The sequence below is a fragment of the Erpetoichthys calabaricus genome, chromosome 4 (assembly GCF_900747795.2).
Source record: "Erpetoichthys calabaricus chromosome 4, fErpCal1.3, whole genome shotgun sequence".
Lineage (NCBI taxonomy): Eukaryota > Metazoa > Chordata > Cladistia > Polypteriformes > Polypteridae > Erpetoichthys > Erpetoichthys calabaricus.
Window position 1 is genome coordinate 39,465,646 of NC_041397.2, and position 22,627 is coordinate 39,488,272.

The following is a 22,627-nucleotide window of genomic DNA, read 5'->3' on the forward strand; positions in this document are numbered from 1 at the left end:
ATATAGATATGTAAAGCCAGCAGCCATGTAAGACAAATTAATTGTGGGACATCGCACATTGGCTGAAACTAACAAGGCTCTTTAAAGTGGGGGGTTTTAAAGCATTGTAATAAAAGGAAACCGAGGATTTTTAAAGTTTTTTCCCCCCCATTTGCTTTAATGAGAACATCAGCATTAAACAACAGTCAAAGATATCAAGTTTAAAAAGTGAATGGGATGCACTGAATCAGATACAAAACAATACTTAAGGCAGAAGCGTTCAGAAAAACTACTCTGAGTATGCTTGTAGATCAAAGTGCAAAGTATTGAGATAGGAAAAAATCTATATTATACAGGGATCTGGTTATAAGCTTTACTAATGAAAAAACAAACCATTCACAATTACGCAAAGGACAACAACAGAAGAGAACTGCAAAAACAGATCTGTAAAACATAGCAGCTTTGAACAGTACATCTGGAGTAATACAATGCCAAAAATGAGTATGGGTAAAATAACAACCATTCTTTTACAACTTTGTGTCACCTTTTGCCTTTGTAGAAGATCTTATTTAAATAAATGTGAATAATACTTGTATAGTGACATTTGATCTTACAATCCTAGAACACTCTATTGGCAATGCTACTCAAATAATTGTAACACTACAACTTTCAGCGTTTGCCTTGGTGTCTGCTCCATTCATTAATTGTCATGTTAGGATATAATTAAGGAAGCAAACTCCACAAAACAAAAATAGAAAACAATAAAAGAAGGTTAAGCATTAAAAGCTATGGCAAAATGTGTACAAATGTAAAATCACACTATGCATCTCCAAAACCAAAGATTGGGGGGGGCTTTGTGATGGGGAGAGAGAGAGAGATTAGTAAGTGGACATTGTTTTTTATATTTTTTTTTTTTTTTTTTAAGTCATCGTTTGAGAGATTAAAATGACTCGCTGATTAAGAAACTAAGGAAGAAACACCTGCAGCCATGGGGGGCTCCCAGTGCTAATCCTACGAACTACACATTTACAGAGAAAGAAATCAGACTAATCTCCAAGTCAGCTGTACATGTTTTTTTCAGTACATAAGTCATCATAAATTTCTACAGCAATTTAATTCAATAAAACTTTTAATATATTACAAAAAGACCTTAACCTTGAATCTTAAATAAATTTTACCATCTTAATCTGATCACTTACTGGTTAACTGGAGGTTGTCTAGGCAGAAGCCCATATCCAACAACATCAAGGGAACTATCACTTTGGCAGCATGCCGTTGTGCTAAGCTGTTCACCGCTATGAGTTAAAATCCAATTAGGACCCCATCCTATTCGAAAAGAGCGTCCCATGAAGAGTGCCATGTCCATCAGCAGTTTTCCTTTGCCAAGGGTTACCGATTTCTCAAGAGGAACTGGGCCCATCTGACGGCGTGCACCCACTGTACGGAGAGGCATCTCCGAAGTTGGTGGTGGCCTTAGAAAAGAGGATCCAAACATGGACCATGAAAACTCTGTAGCTAATGAACAAGGAGCCTTCCTCGAACCATAAGCTTCCTGGGATTGAGGCTGGAGAAAGGTACCAGTTTTTGTTCGTTGATAAATCATACCTCCACCTAAAAATTGAACACACAACAATTTGGCACATTACAAAAAAAACTGGGCACTTCTTAAGCCTAAACCTCAGCCATGGATAATTTGCCTCTCTTCCATAAAAATATCACAATGTACATAATACCACAACAAACATACAAGACATTTTCATTGAACATTAAGCAACATCCACTTGCATTATGCACAAAATGCAAATATAGTAACCAATACATCATCTACAAGCACATGGCAAAAGATATAAACTTGCAAATATTTAAAAAATACACATTAAAAATGAATAACTTCAATTTGAATTAATGGTTGACAGAAATACTGGAGATCAAAGAAGAGGAGGACAGTGAGGGCAGAGCCAAGGATGAAATGGTAGAAGTTGAAAAAGGAAGACTACAAGGTAGAGTTTAGGGAGGAGGTAAGACAGGCACTGGGTGGCAATTAAGAGTTACCAGACAGCTGGGAAACTACAGCAGAAGTAGTAAGGGTGACAGCAAGAAGGGTGCTTGGCATGACATCTGGACAGAGGAAGGAGAGGATGGAAAGAGTACTTTGAGAGGCTTATAAAAGAAGAGAGAGAGAGAGAGAGAGAGAATGATGTGGAGATAATGAATCAGGAAATGCAACAGATTAGCAAGGAGGAAGAAAGAGCAGCTATGAAGAGGATGAAGAATGGAAAGGCTGTTGGTCCAGATAATATTCCTGTGGAAGCATGGAGGTATTCAGGAGAGATGGCAGTGGAGTTTTTAACCAGATTGTTTAATGGAATCTTGGAAAGTGAGTGGATGCCTGAGGAGTGGAGAATAAGTGTACTGGTACCAATTTTTAAGAATAAGGGGGATGTGCAGAGCTATGGTAACTACAGGGGGATAAAATTGATGAGCCACAGCATGACGTTATGGGAAAGAGTAGTGGAAGCTAGGTTAAGAAGGGAGGTGAAAATTAGTGAGCAGCAGTATGGTTTCATGCCGAGAAAGAGCACAACAGATGCAATGTTTGCTCTGAGGGTGTTGATGGAGAAGTATAGAGAAGGCCAGAAGGAGTTGCATTGCATCTCTGTGGACCTGGAGAAAGCATATGACAGGGTGCCTCGAGAGGAGTTGTGGTATTATATGAGGAAGTCGGGAGTGGCAGAGAAGTACGTAACAGTTGTAGAGGACATGTACAAGGGAAGTGCGACAGTGGTGAGGTCTGCGGTAGGAGTGATGGATGCAAAAACGTGAAGATGGGATTACATCAGGGATTGGCTCTGAGCACTTATTTGCAATTGTGATGGACAGGTTGACAGATGGAGATTAAACAGGAGTCCCTGTGGACTATGATGTTTGCTGATGACATTGTCATCTGTATTGTCATCAGCAAGAGTACGGAGCAGGTTGAGTAGACAATGGAGAGGTGGAGATATGCTCTAGAGAGGAGAGGAATAAATGGCTGTAGGAAAAAGACAGAATACATGTGTGTGAATGAGAGGGAGGTCAGTGGAATGGTGAGGATGCAAAGAGTAGAGCTGGCGAAGGTAGATGAGTTTAAATACTTAGGATCAACAGTACAGAGTAACATGGATTGTGGAAGAGAGGTGAAAAAGAGTGCAAGCAGGGTGGAATGGGCGGAGAAAAGTGTCAGGAGTAATTTGTGACAGACGGGTATCAGCAAGATTGAAAAGGAAGATCTACAGGACGGTATTGAGAACAGGTATGTTATATGGGTTGGAGATGGTGGTACTGACCAGAAAGCAGGAGACAACGCTGGAGGTGGCAGAGTTAAAGATGCTAAGATTTGCACTGGGTGTGACAAGGATGAACAAGATTAGAAAGGAGTACATTAGAGAGTCTGCTCAGGTTGGACAGTGGGGAGACAAAGTCAGAGGAGAGATTGCGTTGGTTTGGACATGTGCAGAGGAGAGATGCTGGGTATATTGGGAAAAGGATGTAAAAGATAGAGCTGCAAGGCAAGAGGAAAAGATGAAGGCATAAGATGAGGATTATGGATGTGGTGAGAGAGGTCATGCAGGTGATGAGTGTGACAGAGCAAGATGCAGAGGACAGGAAGATATAGAACAAGATGATCCGCTATGGCAACCCTTAAAGGGAGCAGCCAGAAGAAGATTGACTGGAAACATAAGGGCTCGTCTCACTTGTTACACAACAAGTGAATATTCCTAGTTTGATTATGGAAAGTGCCAAGATATATATTTGTTTTTGCGGGAAAAGATTGCAGTGCATGACTCAAAATTACATCATCATCCTCTTTAATAAAACCCCTGTGTGTGTCCATGTGTCCGTGTGTGTGTGTCTTCTGGTGAAGTGTGCATGCGCGGGGCACTCTTTAATAAAGGACATCATTGTTGGGGAGAGTGCTGATTGGGTAGTCGCGGCCGCGCACATAAAATCAGTTGCTGGTGAGACACCACACATACAATAATCAGGTGCATGCCAGCATAGATTAAAATACTTGCTGGGGAACTGCACAGTACTTGCTGGAGAGACAGACACCACAGGCACGATTATCAGCGGCACGACACACATTACATCAGTTGCTGGGGAGACTGCTGATTGCTCACTGTTGTGACAGAAAATTAAACGCATATTACGGACAAGGCGGAAGTACAGGGAAGGGCGGAATGAGTGGCAAAGTCACCGACCTCTAGCAAATGCTTCAAAGGCCGCCTGATGCGTCACACAAGACAGAGGGTGGAACCTATAAAATATCGCACGGCCGATCCAATCGGATTTCGGTAAATGAGGTAAGACCTAAAACATAAGGCACAAAAAATCCAATCAGGGACTGACACGCGGAGACCAGCTTCCCCAAACAGGTGGGATTAGTGTTTGTTATTGTGCAAGTGTTCTCTCTGAGGATGTCACATTTGCGATTAAGAAGCTTGGCCTGGTAAAGTGTAAAGTGTCAGTCATTGAAGGGGTTTTCCTAAATATACAAATTTTCATTATATTACAATAGGATGACTTTTAAAAGTAGATTTATTTTCGCGCACATAAAATCCGTTGCTGGGGAGGCGCCACACATACAATAATCATCTGCACACCAGCACACATTAAAATACTTGCTGGAGAGATGCCACAGGCACGATTATCAGCTGCACGCCACACATTACATCAGTTACTGGGGAGACTGCTGATTGCCCACTGTTGTGACAGAAAATGAAACGCATATTACGGAAATCAAAGCCAGTATCACTGTCAGAGAAAATTACAGGCATTTTATGGAAATACAAACTAGTATTACTGAGAGAAAATTAAAGGCACACAATACAGTGACGCAGAGAAACAGAATGAGGTCAAGGTCCCTTGCCATTTAATATAGACCATTCCTACTAATGTTTATGCACTACTGTTCTAGCGACCGTTATTGTAACGGGTTTAATGTCTAGTGTTGAAATATTTTTGCAACAATCAAGCTTTTAATTAAAATGAATAATTCAATAGTCACTGCTTCTGCAGCTGAACAATGTTCTAGAAAAGCCTTTCAGATTGAACAACAAAAGCAGAACTTTCAAATGTACCTTGAGAACCACTTAATACTCTAGGGGAGCTGGTTTCCCGTGAAAACTTTCCAAATCTTTCATCCTGATTGTACTCTGAATCATCGTCATCTGCAAACAAGGATGCCTTCATAACCTGTAACAAAGGACCATTTAATTATATAATTACAAGTTTTGATATAGATTAAGATCCAGAAGAAAAGAGGGAGTGGACAAGCCATATATTACTTACAAAAAACTACCAAAAGGAAAGCATAACAAAAATGCAGTTTAAAAAAAAAAAAAAAAAAAAATTATATATTTTTTTAGATATATCACTTACTAGCAAAATACCCGCGCTTCGCAGCGGAGAAGTAGTGTGTTAAACAGGTTATGAAAAAGTAAAGGAAACATTTTAAAAATAACGTAACATGATTGTCAATGTAATTGTGTTGTCATTGTTATGAGTGTTGCTGTCATATATATATATACATATACACATATACACACACATATACAGATATATTATATATACATATACACATATTTTTTATATATATATATATATATATATATATATATATATATATATATATATATATATATATATATATATATATATATATATATATATACACACACACACACACACACACACACACACACACATACATACATACATACATACATACATACATACATACATACATACATACATACATACATACATATACACACATAGATGCACTTACAATAACATAGAAATCAATATAAACAACATTAACATCATTATCATATGAGAATATGAAGTAATATATAAGAAGCACATTTCATATAAATATAAATTATTAAACAGTAAAATCTTCTTCTATAATTTGCTACCGTGGCTTTTCGTTGGTCTGTCCAGGATTTTAAATCACCTGTAGCTTGCAAACCGTTTCACCTATTGACTTGAAATCTGGTACACATATAATACGTCACGTCTGCTATATGCTTTATGGGTGATGATTGTATTACTCTTTTTATGTTTATTTTATTTTAGAATCAAGTCCTATCTGCGCACACCAGGGCGGTCGTGGGCAGGTGCGTATGGTGTATTCACTCCATGTTATCGTGCATTGCGCTGTCATTGGTATTTTGATAAAAGAATTTGAACAATATATAAGAAGCGTATAAATTATTAAACAGTAAAACATTAACATTTAAGAAGTAAAGTTACATTGAGTACTACTGCAGTGCCTTCGGGTATACCTCATTTTTTGTTTGCCCATTACATGCTTAAATGTATACATTTTTTGGTGTACCTACCCGAGAACACGCGACATATAACCGAGCGTGGGAGAAGCATGGATTTTAAACACGCGTTGAGTTCATCTGCTGGTCTCCCTCGTGGAATAACTGGTAATGTTTGACTAAAATGTACAGCGAGTAAAACGACATTACCTCCTTTTTTTTTTTTACGATCTCTGAGATCTTGCTTTTTTCGGTTCAAGGCTTCATAAGCTCTTATGTGCCATGGTGTACTTAAGTACTAATTATCCCAAACCATCATCTTTGAATGTTGCAAGACTTTCGCCTTGTATGTAGATCAGGGTAATTACATTCATTGCATTCCTAGTCTGAATCACAATCTGATTGTATGGGTGGTTACCTGGCACTGTAGGGTTGCCACCCGTCTTTTAAAATACGGAATCGTGCCGCGTTTGAGAATGAAATTGCGCGTCCCGTTTTGAATCAATACTGGACGGGATTTATCCCGTATTTTTTTTATCATTTTTTTTTTAAAGCAGCGTGTTATACAAATCATCCCACACGCATTTTATGAAGATGCCTCCTTTCCTACTTTTGATTGGGTAATACTTGATGTCATCGTTAGTTTGATTGGTCTTTTTAACTGTCCAGTGAGGAGGGCGTGTCTTTTAAGTAGAGTCTGCAAAGTGTTGGCACTGAGATGTGGCGTCAGCACCATAGTTGAAGCCCCTAACGTTGCGGTCAGCAAGTCGGCTAACATCCGCCATGTGCCGTCTTTCAGTTGCGAGAAGCAGATCATAGAATGGTTGAAACTGTTGCCCCTAACGTTGCGCCACGGCGTGTGGTTCGTTTATACCTCGTGTCTTCTCATTAAACTTTTATCTCGCGAATATGTTATTGCAATCCGCAGGGGGAGCGTTTCTATAAACTTAATTTAAACTTACGTTTTACACCGTGCTTTGTTTCCCTTATGAACATGCTTGTATGCTTCACTCGCTCCGTTCTCAATTGTTTAATTAATTTTTTGCTCTTCGCTGTTTCCGGCTCTTCCTCCATTTCCCCCTACTTCGTTCTTTTATCTCGCGAATATGTTATTGCAATCCTTAACGGGAGCATTTCAATAAACTGATTGAAAATAGTTTTGCATTTACCTTTTTAGTAAAAGGCGAGCTTTTAAGCCTGAGAAATCACCCCGTAAATGCACACGTTTAATTGCACATGTGTTAATATGTATGCTTACACAGTATTAAAAGACAGTCAAAAATTAACGTCATTTACCTTCGTTCCCACGTGTGACTCGTGCTGTAAATCTCTTCCTTGTTTTTAGTTCACGTGATTACGTAGGAGGCGTGATGACGCGATACGTGACTCTGCCTCCTCCATTACAGTGTATGGACAAAAAATATGTTCCAGTTATGACCATTACGCTTTGAATTTCGAAATGAAACCTGCCTAACTTTTGTAAGTAAGCTGTAAGGAATGAGCCTGCCAAATTTCAGCCTTCCACCTACACGGGAAGTTGGAGAATTAGTGATGAGTGAGTGAGTCAGTCAGTCAGTGAGGGCTTTGCCTTTTATTATTATAGATACCTGGCTCAGTACAGATGCTTTAAAAAGTGGCCAACCTCACAAGCTTGCTTACAATGTGTCAAACTGCTCACATCAATGTGCAACAACATTTCAATAGCAGCTTATTGGCACAAGATATCAAATTTACATACATAAACAAAAACATTGTATAAATTAGATACCACCTTCTAGTTTTTAATTAGATGCAAGTTCTAAAAAGTTAGGAAAACGTTCCCAAACAAAACCCTAACACATGCACACAAAAATACCTGTAGTGTATGTGGGTTTATACCAAGTGTCGCTGCTATATGAGATGATGTAGACAAAGGTTCAGTATCTGCAGGAAATTCTTTTTCAGTCATATCCGTACTGTCATCATCGTCCAACATTCCATCAAGAGGTGGTTCTTGGGTAATATCTGCCATGTCACTGTCCAGCTCTGCCACTCTTCCCAGCTGCTCCAACAAATCCTGGTTCTACGGATACAAGAATACATACATAAAAAAACCAAAACAAAAAAACACAAAAACACACATGCAGATCTCTTTCAAGAAGTAGATGCCAAGTTGCAGGACGGCAAGGCAATGTGTGAGCACAAGTAAGGGAATGACCTAGTTTGCCTGTATTTTGTTATCTTGTCCTGGGTTGGTTCTTCTAGTCCTGCGCACATAACTCCTGAGAAAGTCCCCCAAACATAGCAAGAATATTGCTGAACCACAATACAGTATTGTATATGATTTTCAAATAATGGCAATGTATTTAACTGATGTAATTGTTAAAATAAGATAGTTAAAAATGTCTGAAGTGGAAACTCATCCAGTTATACTATCTGAAATTCTCACAGACTTTGGTTTTACACATTTAAACTTGGGCCTTAAACAAGAAAATATATGTTATTAAACAGGAGTAACAAGTTCCTCATTCGACAACTGTAACACTGTACAAATATTAATAGGCCATATAGGACTTTATGAAAATTTTAATTGCGTCATTAATGCAGCTTTATAATAACAAAGATAATTAGTTAGGGTCATCAGGTGGAAGGGCCGCTAAAGAAAAAGTTCAGATGTGAACATTACTAGTCTAGAGTGTTACACCAACAGTGACTATGCTAATGAGAAGTAAATGTCTTAAGTTACCATCCCTGAAATAAATGTTTCTTAATGGGCAGCTGCAAGAATTTTGCTGAAAAATGTGTAGCATCCAAACCTCTACAAATTAGGAGAATTTGATATATTCAAGTTTGCATAAAACAAAAAAAGCAAGGTATGATGCCTCAGTTCACCATTTGCAAAAATTCATTATCATCAGCTTACTCTCCAACCACCCATCATTATTCCACCTTTCTTTTTCAATCTCTCCCCAAGTGCCACTTCACAATTCTCAGAGTTTATGGTAGGGTTTGAGGTGTGGGGCTGATCTCAAGCACTACCACACTTTCAGTAGCAAAAATACAAAGCAGACAACCAGAGATTAAGTTTTCAATTACTCTGTCATCACATTTTTGGATTTCTAAAAGCTTTTCTCAACCCTATAAACACTAAATTCCTTGCTGTCTATAGTACTCTAATTCACATAGTTTACCATAATAATTATAATTAGTCATGGGGTATGTATTCATAAACTGCTTCAGGCAAAATTTTGGCATTAGGTAAGTGCTGTCTAGGTTTCAGGCATGTGTTAACTGTGGGTCCTCCATTTGAAATAATGTCATTACTCCAACAGGCTGTCACTTAGCCCTCAGCGATTCAAACCCAGAAGGAGAAAGCGAAGACTAAAATTAGACTAGTCTTGCACAGGTGTAATTGTTATACTAAATTATACAGCATGTGCAGTTATGTGCATTTTAAAGATTCACGACTATTCTCCTAAACAAAAAAATTGGAAGGATACTACATATTGCTATTATTCAACAATATCCAAATCTTGCCAGCCCTGCTAAAAGTAATTGTACATCTCACTGGCAATCTTTATCAGGGTTTCAAAACCAACTATGTAGCAAAATTACCTTGTCACTTCTTGCTTGCAACCAGGGTAATGGAAGAATGCAGAGCAGATGGGGCTTTTGCTTTAAAACCAAGACAAGTTGCCCTTAAAAGTAATTTTGGAGCAGGTACTACTCAGCACAATAATGGACAAAGTCAGTTTTCCCATGTAATGAACTTTGAGAAACAACCCTAAAAATATATTTCAAAATAATTACTCATCTAAATAAATGTTGGTTTAAATATTTGGTTAATGTTTCAATCTATATACCGTGTACACAAAGACATTAAAAGTTTAAATGTGTATTAAAATGTTACCGTCATTATCTTCCCGAGGTAGCTTGGACACAGTAAATGTACAATAGCTACTGAATGAGAACTTTCAAACTTCATTACCCAAGGAAAAATAGTTGGGGAGTAAGAAAGGAGTATTATTTTTGAAACGCATATGAAACTGGTTTAGAAACATTTCAACGGATATAATTTGTCCAACAGTCTACTTTAAGAGAAGTCACCAGTCCATATTATGTATGATACATGAGGAAGAGTTAAACAATAAAAGTCATGCCAGTCTTGCAATCCAAAGCCTTAGTCATATTATCTTAACTATGTGCTACCAAAGGTGACCAAAAGGTACTTCTAGAGTCTAGCCAGGTACAAGGTAAGTAAGGGTTAAACAGCGTGCCAAGTAGAAGTTCTGCATAAACGTTCAATTTTAAGGCCATATATGGAATGTTATGTGCACTGCCACAAACTTAATTACAAGATGCAGGACAATTAGTAGTCTGAAGAAAGTTACTAGAACAATAACACCATCAAAACCTGTGAGTAATAAGGAACGGCAGAGGGAGTTGAACCATTTCATCTAAAACAATCTTAGTTTAATAGGAAACATAAAAAAAAAATGTAAAATTATAAGGGGAGTAAGAAGCTAATACTTTTGTATTTCTAAAAGGCACATAAGTAAAAGAAGAGTGATTCTTAAAAAATATTTCTTCACAATGCAAGATATTAATACAGTACATGGAACAGTTTACCATGTAGTGCAGGTAAAAGTAACACCTTGATGAGTACTTAACTCAATTCTCCATATTTTGGATATGTTAGGCGAATATGAAGTAACAAGCTCTTTTGCGCTGAAGAGCATGTTCTCATCAAAACTTTGACCTACCTTCAACGGCATGGGATCCCAGAATATGCTAGAATATTTTTGAACACACTAAAACTTATGTTTATTTTTTAAGGCATAAAGTTATAGACATGCTTAGACAGGAAAGACATATTTTCAAGTAATTACAAGAAAGGTACAAGCATTTACAGAACACCCATGATTACGTATACAAGTGAGAAAGACTAACAAAAAATTATTAAACTAAACCCTGCTAGTTACATTAAGTGCTGAATAGTTCCCACTCAGCTTTTCAACTAGTCTTTTCTATACACAGTAAATACTACTGTTTAATATGTTATTTAATTTCACTCTTAACAGATAAAAAACACACTGAATTGGATTAACCCAGGCAAGCACACAAAACCAAATAAGAGAATTAAAAAAATGAATGGAAACACCAAACATATTGCTCTACAGCAACTATGAATTGTCAGTTTTTAAAAGAACTACCTTTTTCAGAATATTCCATCCATGAATATTCTAACCCACTTATTCAGTTCATTTTTGCTGCAAGCTGGTGCCTAGCCTTTGCTTTTAAGATATGTAAAATTTAGTGTGTGTGTGTGTGTGGACAACAGCAAAAACACAATGACAACCAAAGTTGAACAGAATAAACAAAAGTAAAATTTTTATTTATCTATGACATGACAAAATTTTTATTTGTTCAAAAGACAAAGCCAACATGTAGCTTTGTACCTACATCACTGGACATAAAACCACAAAAATGGTGATTTTAAATGTACAATAATTGTAATATCCTCCTCCTAAACAATCTATTCTAGTACAAAGCTTTCATAGTTCTAGATGGGTGAACCAGAGATTCATCATTTGGTAGCTCTTATATGCTAATGTATCTACTTAGTAGTATTTATCAGACTATCAAGACATTTGTCTGATAATTGGTACTGCCTTGTTTAAGGTTTCATACAAAAAAAAATTGTTTCAGAATAAAAGTGTCTGAGCATCCTTCTAATGCTGCTCTCAACTAAAGTGGCTAAGCAGACTTTTTTCTATTAAGTGATGTCTGGTGCTGGACATTACCTGTCACATACAATCCAATAGTACTTTAAAGAAATATTCAAAATTAACCTAAAACTGATGAAATCCACCAATAATGTTCCTGCCCCAGCTAAAACAATTTAAGTAATGGTTCCTTGCAATATAAAATAGACTGGCAACAAAAGGGGGATTCTTTTGAATCCAAGTAGAATAAAGTGACTGCAGAAAAAAGTATGAAAACATCAAACAGAAGTGCATGAAGGATTTTTAAGAATGGAATTCATTTTATGCCTTGAAATACAAAAACGATGGTGGCAGCCAGTGAATGAGACAATGGAAACTAAAACATGTGACCTAACCATTTTAAACATTTGTCTATGCAAACAGAGTCAAATTAACACTCCAAGTGTGTTCCCAGTTAAAAACAATGAAAAAAGAAAATGTATTGAACCTTTTTCAGACTACAGAAGTTGAGTGGATCTGCAGTTTAAATGTCAAAGAACAGTAGTACTAAGGTGTTGTACCATGTCAAAGAACAAATTCTAGAATGCAAGGATTTAGTTTATAACAAGCTTCTTTACACACTAAAGGCTAAATGGTTCTTCTGTTGTAAATACCAACCAAGAAAAAAAAAATTCAACGCTTTTTCCTCCCAAATTACTTTGGCCCCTCCACAAGCCAAGGAAATGGTAGGGCTAGTGCCACCCCAAGTTGTAAATATGGTTCTGCAACAATTTTTATTTTTCAGGGTTTGGGTGACAGTTTGTAAATTTGTTACTTCAGTAGGATCCCAAAGCTTCCTACACCATAACACAAGACTCCATGACCTAGTCATTGTGTTTAATGACCGTGTTTAAGCCCAAAAAAAAAAAAAAAGGCATATTAAATGTTCAAACTTTATTATAGATTTTTCCAGTACATATAATTTACAATAGGTATACATAATATTGCATAATGGTAATACTACATAATTCCAACCTATAAATGTACAATATTAAAGCACATTTTCTCAGAAAGGTCAGAAATAATCCAAATAAAACATGCATTATGAATAGATAAATCAAACAATGCACAGAAAATGAAAAGCTGAAAATAGAAGTATTCACATAGGCAGAATAATTAGACTCAACACTCACAATTTGACTGGCCATCTTCCTCCACCCAATTAAAAGTACCAAGATTTACTTATTTATTTAAATTTTAAATAGAAGGTAAAATATGTCGTTACTTTCATGCAACCTTAGCTTCAACTGATGACACACTTTATTAAGTGGAACAGTTTCACAGCTTGTTTGAATGTGGACCATTTAAGCCTGAATGGTTGTTTTAAGAAGACAGGGCCAAGGGCCAAAGATATTAAAAGATAATTAAGATTAGAAAGCAGAAAAATCTAACACATTTCTATTAAAAACACACAAAATTATTCATAAAAAATCCTAAAGCACTGCAAGTCAATTAATTCAGCAAGACCACCATTACATAAAGATGCATATGTGGATTACACAAACTAGGAGAGAATTATTTCCTCAGAACATTTTTTCCAGTTTTAAATTCCTACTTAAGACCTTCAGAATACGTTTACAAAACATAATACTAATTTCAACACATTAACCTCCATAAAGTTAAAAGGTCTCCCAATGATTAGCGTGTTCACATTTCTGCCCAAAAAAAAAATAAAAAATCTGGAAGTCAATATATGTGGTGAGCTTCAGATTCTTGTCAATAAAATAATAAAAAAGTTATTATTATTATCATCATCACATTTATTTTAACTTCACCAGCTTGTTGTCTGGTACAATCTTGTAAATCGATATTTAACCCACTTCCTATTGTCCAAATAACTTGAAATTTTGCACACTTTCTTACTTCCAATAACAATACATGAATCAATCAGTTTCACTAACTGATCAATTAATCCATGTTAAATGAAATTAAAGAATAGTTCAAGATTTCACCAATAGTGCACTAAAAAAGTAAAAAATAAGTGTCATACATCACTCGTGAAATAAAAGCGTGGGCGCTTTTCATCAATCAACATTCAAAAAACACTTCTTAAAATCTTAACAAAAGCGCCCACGCTTTTATTTTATGAGTGATGTATGAGAGACTTATTTTTTGTTACCTTTTAGTACACTTTTTAAACTTAATATAAGCGTGGTTTTTAAAAGTATATATATTTTATTATTTATGACCCATATCAACACAAGTGTTAACAGCAAACAAAAATCGAAATGATGAAAAGAACATGAGGTTTACTTCAAATTAACTGCTGGATTAAAATGATCTGTGCTAATGCATATGCCACATAAAAACATTAAATAAAAGTATTAAAAATGCCAGCAGACAGCACGAAGTCCGACACTGTGCTCATCTCAGAATGAGGTTATCTGATCCATAGACCATTTTTCCAATTCACAAGGCAGAGCAAAGCACGATCTTAATTTGAGACACAATCAACAATGCAGGCAAAAAGGCATACTTGTTACTACTATGTTGGTCAGACATCACATATATAGAGTTCTCCTTAGGTATGATACCCTGCACTTATCCATGTATGAACTTTAGCATAAAAAAAAAATTTATCATAGTTGTAAACTAATAAGATCAGATAAAGACTACTCTGCTGTAAAAGAGATTAGTGGTATTAATCCTTTTAAAGTAACAAATGTCATAAAAGGTGGAATTATTATGGGTACGAGCATTTGGGTGGAGGCAACACCACCACACATACACAAGATAGGATAAATGTAGACATGTCCTAGCGGGGGTTTGAGAGACACAAAATCCCCCACAACACACATCAATCCATATAACCCTTTAATTAGATAAAAATCAGAAGTGAAACAACTGTTCTTTGGTAAAGTGTATGCTGCAAGATGGTACATGCACTAGCACTAAGGTGTAAATTTACATATGCAGTATGATTTTCTGGATTTTGCCACCAATATTTTAAAATTAAAGGGAATAACTAGTCAGCTATGCGAGGCACATGAAACATGGTTTAAAATGGCAAGGCTTACAAATATAAAACGCATTCTTTTACACTTAAAAATGCACAGCTGTCTGAAGACTGTCAGGTAAACAACTAAAATTTACTGGCTCTGCATGCAAACAAAAAAAAAACAAAAAAAAAGTCTCCAAATTGTTTAAGACACACAGTTGTTAAGTCTTAATATTAGAGACTCCACTTAAAGGTAACACTTTCAAAAGAACAGTACTTCAGAAAATACTAAGCAGAGCAGATGTACAACAAAGAGACAGAAAAGGGTTTCTTTCATAAGGAGTAGAAACACTTAAAATAAAGGTACAATTTTTCTTTTTTAAACTTTGAAAACCATCACAAAAAGGTGCATAAAACATCTCGGGCACACGCTCAAAGGGAAAGGTACATAGAACAGACGTAAAGTCACAAGTTGGGAGGAAGGGGTTAAAAGAAAACACCACACACACCAAGTTGTTGGGCTTAAGAGGCAGAAATTCAAGTCATCTGAATTTGGTAAATTAAAGAATAAGCAGGAAATGGGGTTTGCAGTCAATTGAATAACTTATATTCAACTTTATAATGTATGTGTGTATGTGTATGTACAGTGCATCCGGAAAGTATTCACAGCGCATCACTTTTTCCACATTTTGTTATGTTACAGCCTTATTCCAAAATGGATTAAATTCATTTATTTCCTCAGAATTCTACACACAACACCCCATAATGACAACATGAAAAAAGTTTACTTGAGGTTTTTGCAAATTTATTAAAAATAAAAAAACTGAAAAATCACATGTACATAAGTATTCATAGCCTTTGCTCAATACTTTGTCGATGCACCTTTGGCAGCAATTACAGCCTCAAGTCTTTTTGAATATGATGCTACAAGCTTGGCACACCTATCCTTAGCCAGTTTCGCCCATTCCTCTTTGCGGCACCTCTCAAGCTCCATCAGGTTGGATGGGAAGCGTCGGTGCACAGCCATTTTAAGATCTCTCCAGAGATGTTCAATTGGATTCAAGTCTGGGCTCTGGCTGGGCCACTCAAGGACATTCACAGAGTTGTCCTGAAGCCACTCCTTTGAAATCTTGGCTGTGTGCTTGGGTCGTTGTCCTACTGAACGATGAACCGTCGCCCCAGTCAGAGGTCAAGAGCGCTCTGGAGCAGGTTTTCATCCAGGATGTCTCTGAACTTTGCTGCAGTCATCTTTCCCTTTATCCTGACTAGTCTCCCAGTTCCTGCCGCTCAAAAACACCCCACAGCATGATGCTGCCACCACCATGCTTCACTGTAGGGATGGTTTTGGCCTGGTGATGAGCGGTGCCTGGTTTCCTCCAAACGTGACGTCTGGCATTCACACGAAAGAGTTCAATCTTTGTCTCATCAGACCAGAGAGTTTTCTTTCTCATGGTTTGAGAGTCCTTCAGGTGCCTTTTGGCAAACTCCAGGTGGGCTGCCATGTGCCTTTTACTAAGGAGTGGCTTCCGTCTGGCCACTCTACCATACAGGCCTGATTGGTGGATTGCTGCAGAGATGTTTGTCCTTCTGGAAGGTTCTCCTCTATCCACAGAGGACCGCTGGAGCTCTGACAGAGTGACCATCGGGTTCTTGGTCACCTCCCTGACTAAGGCTCTTCTCCACCGATCGCTCAGTTTAGACGGCCGACCAGCTCTAGGAAGAGTCCTGGTGGTTTTGAACTTCTTCCACTTAGATGATGGAGGCCACTGTGCTCATTGGGACCTTCAAAGCAGCAGAAATTTTTCTGTAAACTTCCCCAGATTTGTGCCTCAAGACAATGCTGTCTCGGAGGTCTACAGACAATTCCTTTGACTTCATGCTTGGTTTGTGCTCTGGCATGAACTGTCAACTGTGGGACCTTATATAGACAGGTGTGTGCCTTTCCAAATCATGTCCAATCAACTGCATTTACCACAGGTGGACTCCAACTAAGCTGCAGAAACAGAATGCATCCAAGCTCAATTTTGAGCTTCATGGGAAAGGCTGTGAATACTTATGTACATGTGCTTTCTCAATTTTTTATTTTTAACAAATTTGCAAAAACCTCAAGTAAACTTTTTTCACATTGTCATGGGGTGTTGTGTGTAGAATTCGGAGGAAAAAAAATGAATTTAATCAATTTTGGAATAAGGCTGTAACATAACAAAATGTGAAAAAAAGTAATGCGCTGTGAATACTTTCCAGATGCACTGTATGTATGTATGTTCCAGCATCACTTCTGAACAGCTGGAGCGATTTTCATGAAACTTGGTACACGTTTCTTATTGGTCAACTAAAAATACTGTAGAGTGAAATCAACTCTAACCCACCCCCTTTTGGGTAGGGTGGAGGGTGATCTTGCGGTCTTGTATGCATGTTATCATCCAGTTGACACTCGAAACGACCACCAGAGTGCAAACTGGAGGTGACTGCTAACATTCTTTATGTTTGAGCACCACTGCGTGACTGTTGCTTTTGAAATGAAATACAGTTGGCCGGGTTGGCATACCAACTATGTTTGGGACTCATTGTGTTTTTGTGACTCGAGCTGTCATATATATAATTTTATTTATATTATTGTAACAGCGTTGTAGCGGTAATAGGTTGACTTAATTCTAATAAATAAGTTTAATTAAAGTTTTTTTTACGTTGTCAAAAATTCTACATGTAAAAATGTATTACTATACCACAAAACAAAAATTACTGTCAAAAAACCTTAAAAAAAAAAAAAAAAAAAAAACTATCATTTTTCCCATTGTTTTTTTACAATACTTTGAATGTATTCCACGATTATGGTATAATAGCCTATTTTAATCAAAATATAGACATCCTATATTTTTTAACCCAGCCACAGGGCATGCACAAACCAGTGTTTCTCTTCATGCCAGTCCCAAGCCCAGATAAATGGGGAGGGTTACGTCAGGAAGGGCATCCGGCGTAAATTTGTCAAATCAATATGCGGACAACAATACAAATTTCCATACCGGACTGGTCAAGCCCCGTGTTAACAATGACCGCCACCAGTACTGTTAGCCAACGGCCAACGGGGTTCTGGCAGAAATTGCGCTACTGTTGGCCGAAGAAGAAGGAGAACAAGGGGGGGTGGGAGACGTGTCCGGAGGCAGGAGGAGAGGAGGAAAGTAAAGAGTGGAACTGAGGGTAGGAACTTTGAATGTAGGTATGATGGACAGAAGGAAGACATATATTGTACATGCAAGAGACTAAATGGATTGGGAGTAAGGCCAGGCGGATTCAAATTGTTCTATCATGGTGTGGATGGGAGGAGAAATGGAGTAGGAGTTATTCTGAAGGAACAGTATGTCAAGAGTGTTTTGGAGGTGAAAAGAGTGTCAGGCAGATTAATGATTATAATGCTGGAAATTGGAGGTGTGATGATGAATGTTGTTAGTGGGTGTGCAATGGGTGAGAGAAAATTTTTGGAGTGAGTTGGATGAAGTGATGAACAGTGTACTCAAGAGACAGAAAGTGGTGATTGGAGAAGAATTCAAAGGGCATGTTGGTGAAGGGAACAGAGGGGACGAGGAGGTGATGGGTAGGTATGGTGTCAAGGAGAGGAATGAAGGAGGTCAGGATACTGGATTTTGCCAGAAGAATGGGCATGGCTAAGGTGAATACGTATTTTAACATAGGGTTATGTACAAGAGTGGAGGAAGATGCACACAGGTAGATTACATCCTATGCAGAAGAGTTGATCTGAAGGAGATTGAAGACTGCACGGTGGTGGCAGGGGAAAATGTAGTTAAGCAACATAGGATGGTGGTCTGTACGATGATGTTGCAGATCAAGAAAAGGAAGAGAGTGATGGCAAAGCCAAGGATCAAATGGTGGAAGTTGAAAAAAGAAGACAGCAAGGTTGAGTTTAGGGAGAAGGTGAAACAGGCACTGGGTGGCAGTGAAACTACAGCAGATATAGTAAGGGTGACAGCAAGAAGGGTGCTTGGTGTGACATCTGGAAAGAGGAAGGAGGAAAAGGAAACCTGGGGGTGGAATGAGGAAATACAGGACAGTATACAGAGGAAGAGAATGGCAAAGAAGAAGTGGGATAGTCCGAGATGCAGAAAGTAGACAAGAGTACAAGGAGCTAAGGTGCAAGGTGAAGAGAGAGGTGGTGAATGCTAAAGAAAAGGCATATGATGAGTTGTATGAGAGGTTGGACACTAAGGATGGAGAAAATGACCTGTACCGATTGGCTAAATAGAGGGACCGAGGTGGGAAATATGTGCAGCAGGTTAGGATGATAAAGGATAAACAATGGAAACGTACTCACAAGCGAGGAGAGTGTGTTGAGCAGATGGAAAGAGTACTTTAAGAGGCTGATGAATGAAGAGAACAAGAGAGAGAGAAGAGGTTGGATGATGTGGAGTTAGTGAATCAGGAAGTGCAACAGATTAGCAAGGAGGAAGTAAGGACAGCTATTAAGAGGATGAAAACTGGAAAGGCCGTTGATCCAGATGACATACCTATAGAAGCATGGAGGTGTTTAGGAGAACTGGCAGTGGAGTTTTTAACCAGATTATTTAATGGAATCTTGGAAAGTGAGGGGATGCCTGAGGAGTGGAGAATAAGTGTACTGGTACCAATTTTTAAGAATAAGGGGGATGTGCAGGACTGCAGTAACTACAGGGGAAAAAAAATTGATGAGCCACAGCATGAAGTTATAGGAAAGAGTAGTGGAAGCTAGGAAGAAGTGAGGTGATGATTAGTGTGCAGCAGTATGGTTTCATGCCAAGAAAAAGCACCACAGATGCTCTGGTAGGAGTGACAGATGCATTCAAGTTGGAGGTGGGATTACATCAGGGATCGGCTCTGAGCCCTTTCTTATTTGCAATGGTGATGGACAGGTTGACAGATAAGATTAGACAGGAGTCCACGTGGACTATGATGTTTGCCGACGACATTGTGATCTGTAGCGATAGTAGGGAGCAGGTTGAAGAGACCCTGGAGAGGTGGAGATATGCTGTAGAGAGGAGATGAATGAAGGTCAGTAGGAACATGACAAAATACATGTGTGTAAATGAGAGAGAGGTCAGTGGAATGGTGAGGATGCAGGGAGTAGAGTTGGCGAAGGTGGAGGAGTTTAAATACTTGGGATCAACAGTACAGAGTAATGGGGATTGTGGAAGAGAGGTGAAAAAGAGTGTAGCCAGGGTGGAACGGGTAGAGAAGAGTGACAGTGATTTGACACAGACGGGTGTCATCAAGAGTGAAAGGGAAGGTCTACAGGACAGTAGTGAGACCAGCTATGTTATATGGGTTGGAGATGGTGGCACTGACCAGAAAGCAGGAGACAGAGCTGGAGGTACCAGAGTTAAAGATGCTAAGATTTGCACTGGGTGTGACAAGGATGGATAGGATAAGAAATGAGTACATTAGAGGGTCAGCTCAAGTTGGACGGTTGGGAGACAAAGTCAGAGAGGCGAGATTGCATTGGTTTGGACATGTGCATAGGAGAGATGCTGGGTATATTGGGAGAAGGATGCTAAGGATAGAGCTGCCAGGGAAGAGGAAAAGAGGAAGGCCTAAACGAAGGTTTATGGATGTGGTGAGACAGGACATGCAAGGTGATGGGTGTAACAAAACAAGATGCAGAGGGCAGAAAGATATGAAAGAGGATGATCCGCTGTGGCAACCCCTAACTGGAACAGCTGAAAGAAGAATACAAACATCCCATATTTATTTTGTGGATTCAGCAGCTCTTTGCAAATTTTGTTTATTCATTAATGAACCACATGTTTCACAACCTCGTAGCCAACATGTTGGTGTTTCAATCGTTTCATAAAAAATAGGAATTTAAAAAATTTTTTTTTTTTTTTTTTTTTTTTTATATAAATACATTCATAATGAAAAAACTAAATTAATTAACCTATCAAAATCGAAGGTCAAGTATAGCCCAAACATAGCTATGATATTTAACTTATAACATTTATTTATATAGGTAAAATATTTAACCTTTAATTGATTGTAAAAGAATTTCAATTGGAAGAAACTAATTGGAGATTCAGTCTTGTAGGTATGTTATCATCCACTTGACATTCAGAACGTTTGAAGAATCGTTGAAAATTGCTGGAATCAATTTGGACACAACCTGTTTCTCACATGGACAACTTTATGTGGCATGTTCAAGGGTAGAAAGTCCTAAGAACCTTTATATATTGGCTAAAAATGGAGAAACTAAAAACATTGTATATAACAAGGCACTTCAGTAAACAATTCAAACACATTAGTGAGTCTTCATTGTTTGATAATTTAAAAAAAAAACAATTAAAAAAAGAAAAACCTAAATGAACCTAAAAAAATGTCACTTCAAGCAGTAACAGCCATTAGCAACAGTAATAATGTCTTGGCTGTATTTTTAAATCAGTTTAATGGTAGCTTGATTAAAAAGGTATCCATTTGTATCAAAAACATGAAAATTTCTGGTAATTCCAAACTCCTGAAAGCTAGTGTAGTTTTACAGTAGTATCATGCCGGGAAGATGCATTTTTGACCCTTTTTGTTTGAGTATCACCGAAGATAAAGGTCTCTAAACTCACAGCATAAAAAAACAAGCCAAAACACCTGAATACATGTTTATTTTTGATAAAAATTATATGCAGATCTCTAAAATCCTCAAGTGAAACTTTGCTTAAAACGCCTGAATATTCTAAACAGATTACAATGTTGCGAAGAGAGTTTTTTTTTTTTTTTTTTAAATATATAAACTTATTAGCAAAACAGAGAAGTATCAGACTTTGCAGGATATCAACTTCCGAGACTGACATGACATGTACCCAATTACACTGCATACCAAAGGACAACATGAAAGATGAAACACTCAACATCCAATACATAGCAATAATTGTCAATGGGACAACACTGTACAATCAAGACAGTCCAATATATACCTGTACTTCTTTTCCATTAAGTGCCATCTGTTGAACAGGTGACTGCTGCTGTCCTGGAGTTGTCCCTGAAGCAGATTTTAGCTTCTTGGCATCGGTTTTTGGAGGTGGAACATCATCTTCCCCATCAGCTGATTTCAGTCCATATTTGGAGAAATGAGGCACCTGAGATGGACAAATAAACAAGACAGAAAAACAAAAAAGTCACTATTCATTATAAACAACTGGACTCCAAATGAATAAGGGGCAGAGAAAGGGGAAAAAAAAGAAAGCCAGGGTAAAGGTCTAAAACTTAATACTGTATCACAACTCCAAAAAACATTTCTGATTTAGAATACATCCACAAAAATCAATACCCAAGTTTGTGGTTTAGCATGTACAGTATATATTAGATTTGTATGTTCTTTTGGTTAACACTGAAACTGTGGCATCAAAATGTGTAGACGATAGCTTGCCAGTTCAGTAAACTGTATAGGCCAAGGGTCTCACCATAGTTTGCAGGTGGTAACACAAATCAAGTTTTAATTACACAGTGTTGATAGTTATTAAATAAAAGGTTGTTGGAGATATATTGCCAAGTAAGAAAAAAAAAAGTGAGGGAAAAAAAAACTAAAAAGTTATAGGTGGTCAAGCACTTAAGTGTTTAAAACGTATTTGTTAATTATGAAAGAAAGCTTCAAAATTATCTAGGCTAGAGGTTTGCAATTCTGCTCC

General features: G+C 37.7%; 2 protein-coding genes across 2 annotated transcripts in view; both read right to left on the reverse strand.

Annotated features, from left to right (window-relative positions):
* nup98 (nucleoporin 98 and 96 precursor) overlaps positions 1 to 22,627 on the reverse strand; it is a 160,998-nt gene that overhangs the window by 36,729 nt on the left and 101,642 nt on the right. The window contains 4 exon segments of the mRNA XM_051926475.1: positions 1,179 to 1,590; positions 5,100 to 5,214; positions 8,146 to 8,352; positions 21,917 to 22,078. Of these exon segments, the coding sequence (XP_051782435.1) occupies positions 1,179 to 1,590; positions 5,100 to 5,214; positions 8,146 to 8,352; positions 21,917 to 22,078 (896 nt within the window).
* slc6a7 (solute carrier family 6 member 7) overlaps positions 12,604 to 22,627 on the reverse strand; it is a 666,512-nt gene continuing 656,488 nt past the window's right edge. The window contains exon 16 of the transcript XR_007934797.1: positions 12,604 to 12,615. The gene's annotated coding sequence lies outside the window, so the exon portion shown is untranslated. The remainder of the gene's footprint in view (positions 12,616 to 22,627) is intronic.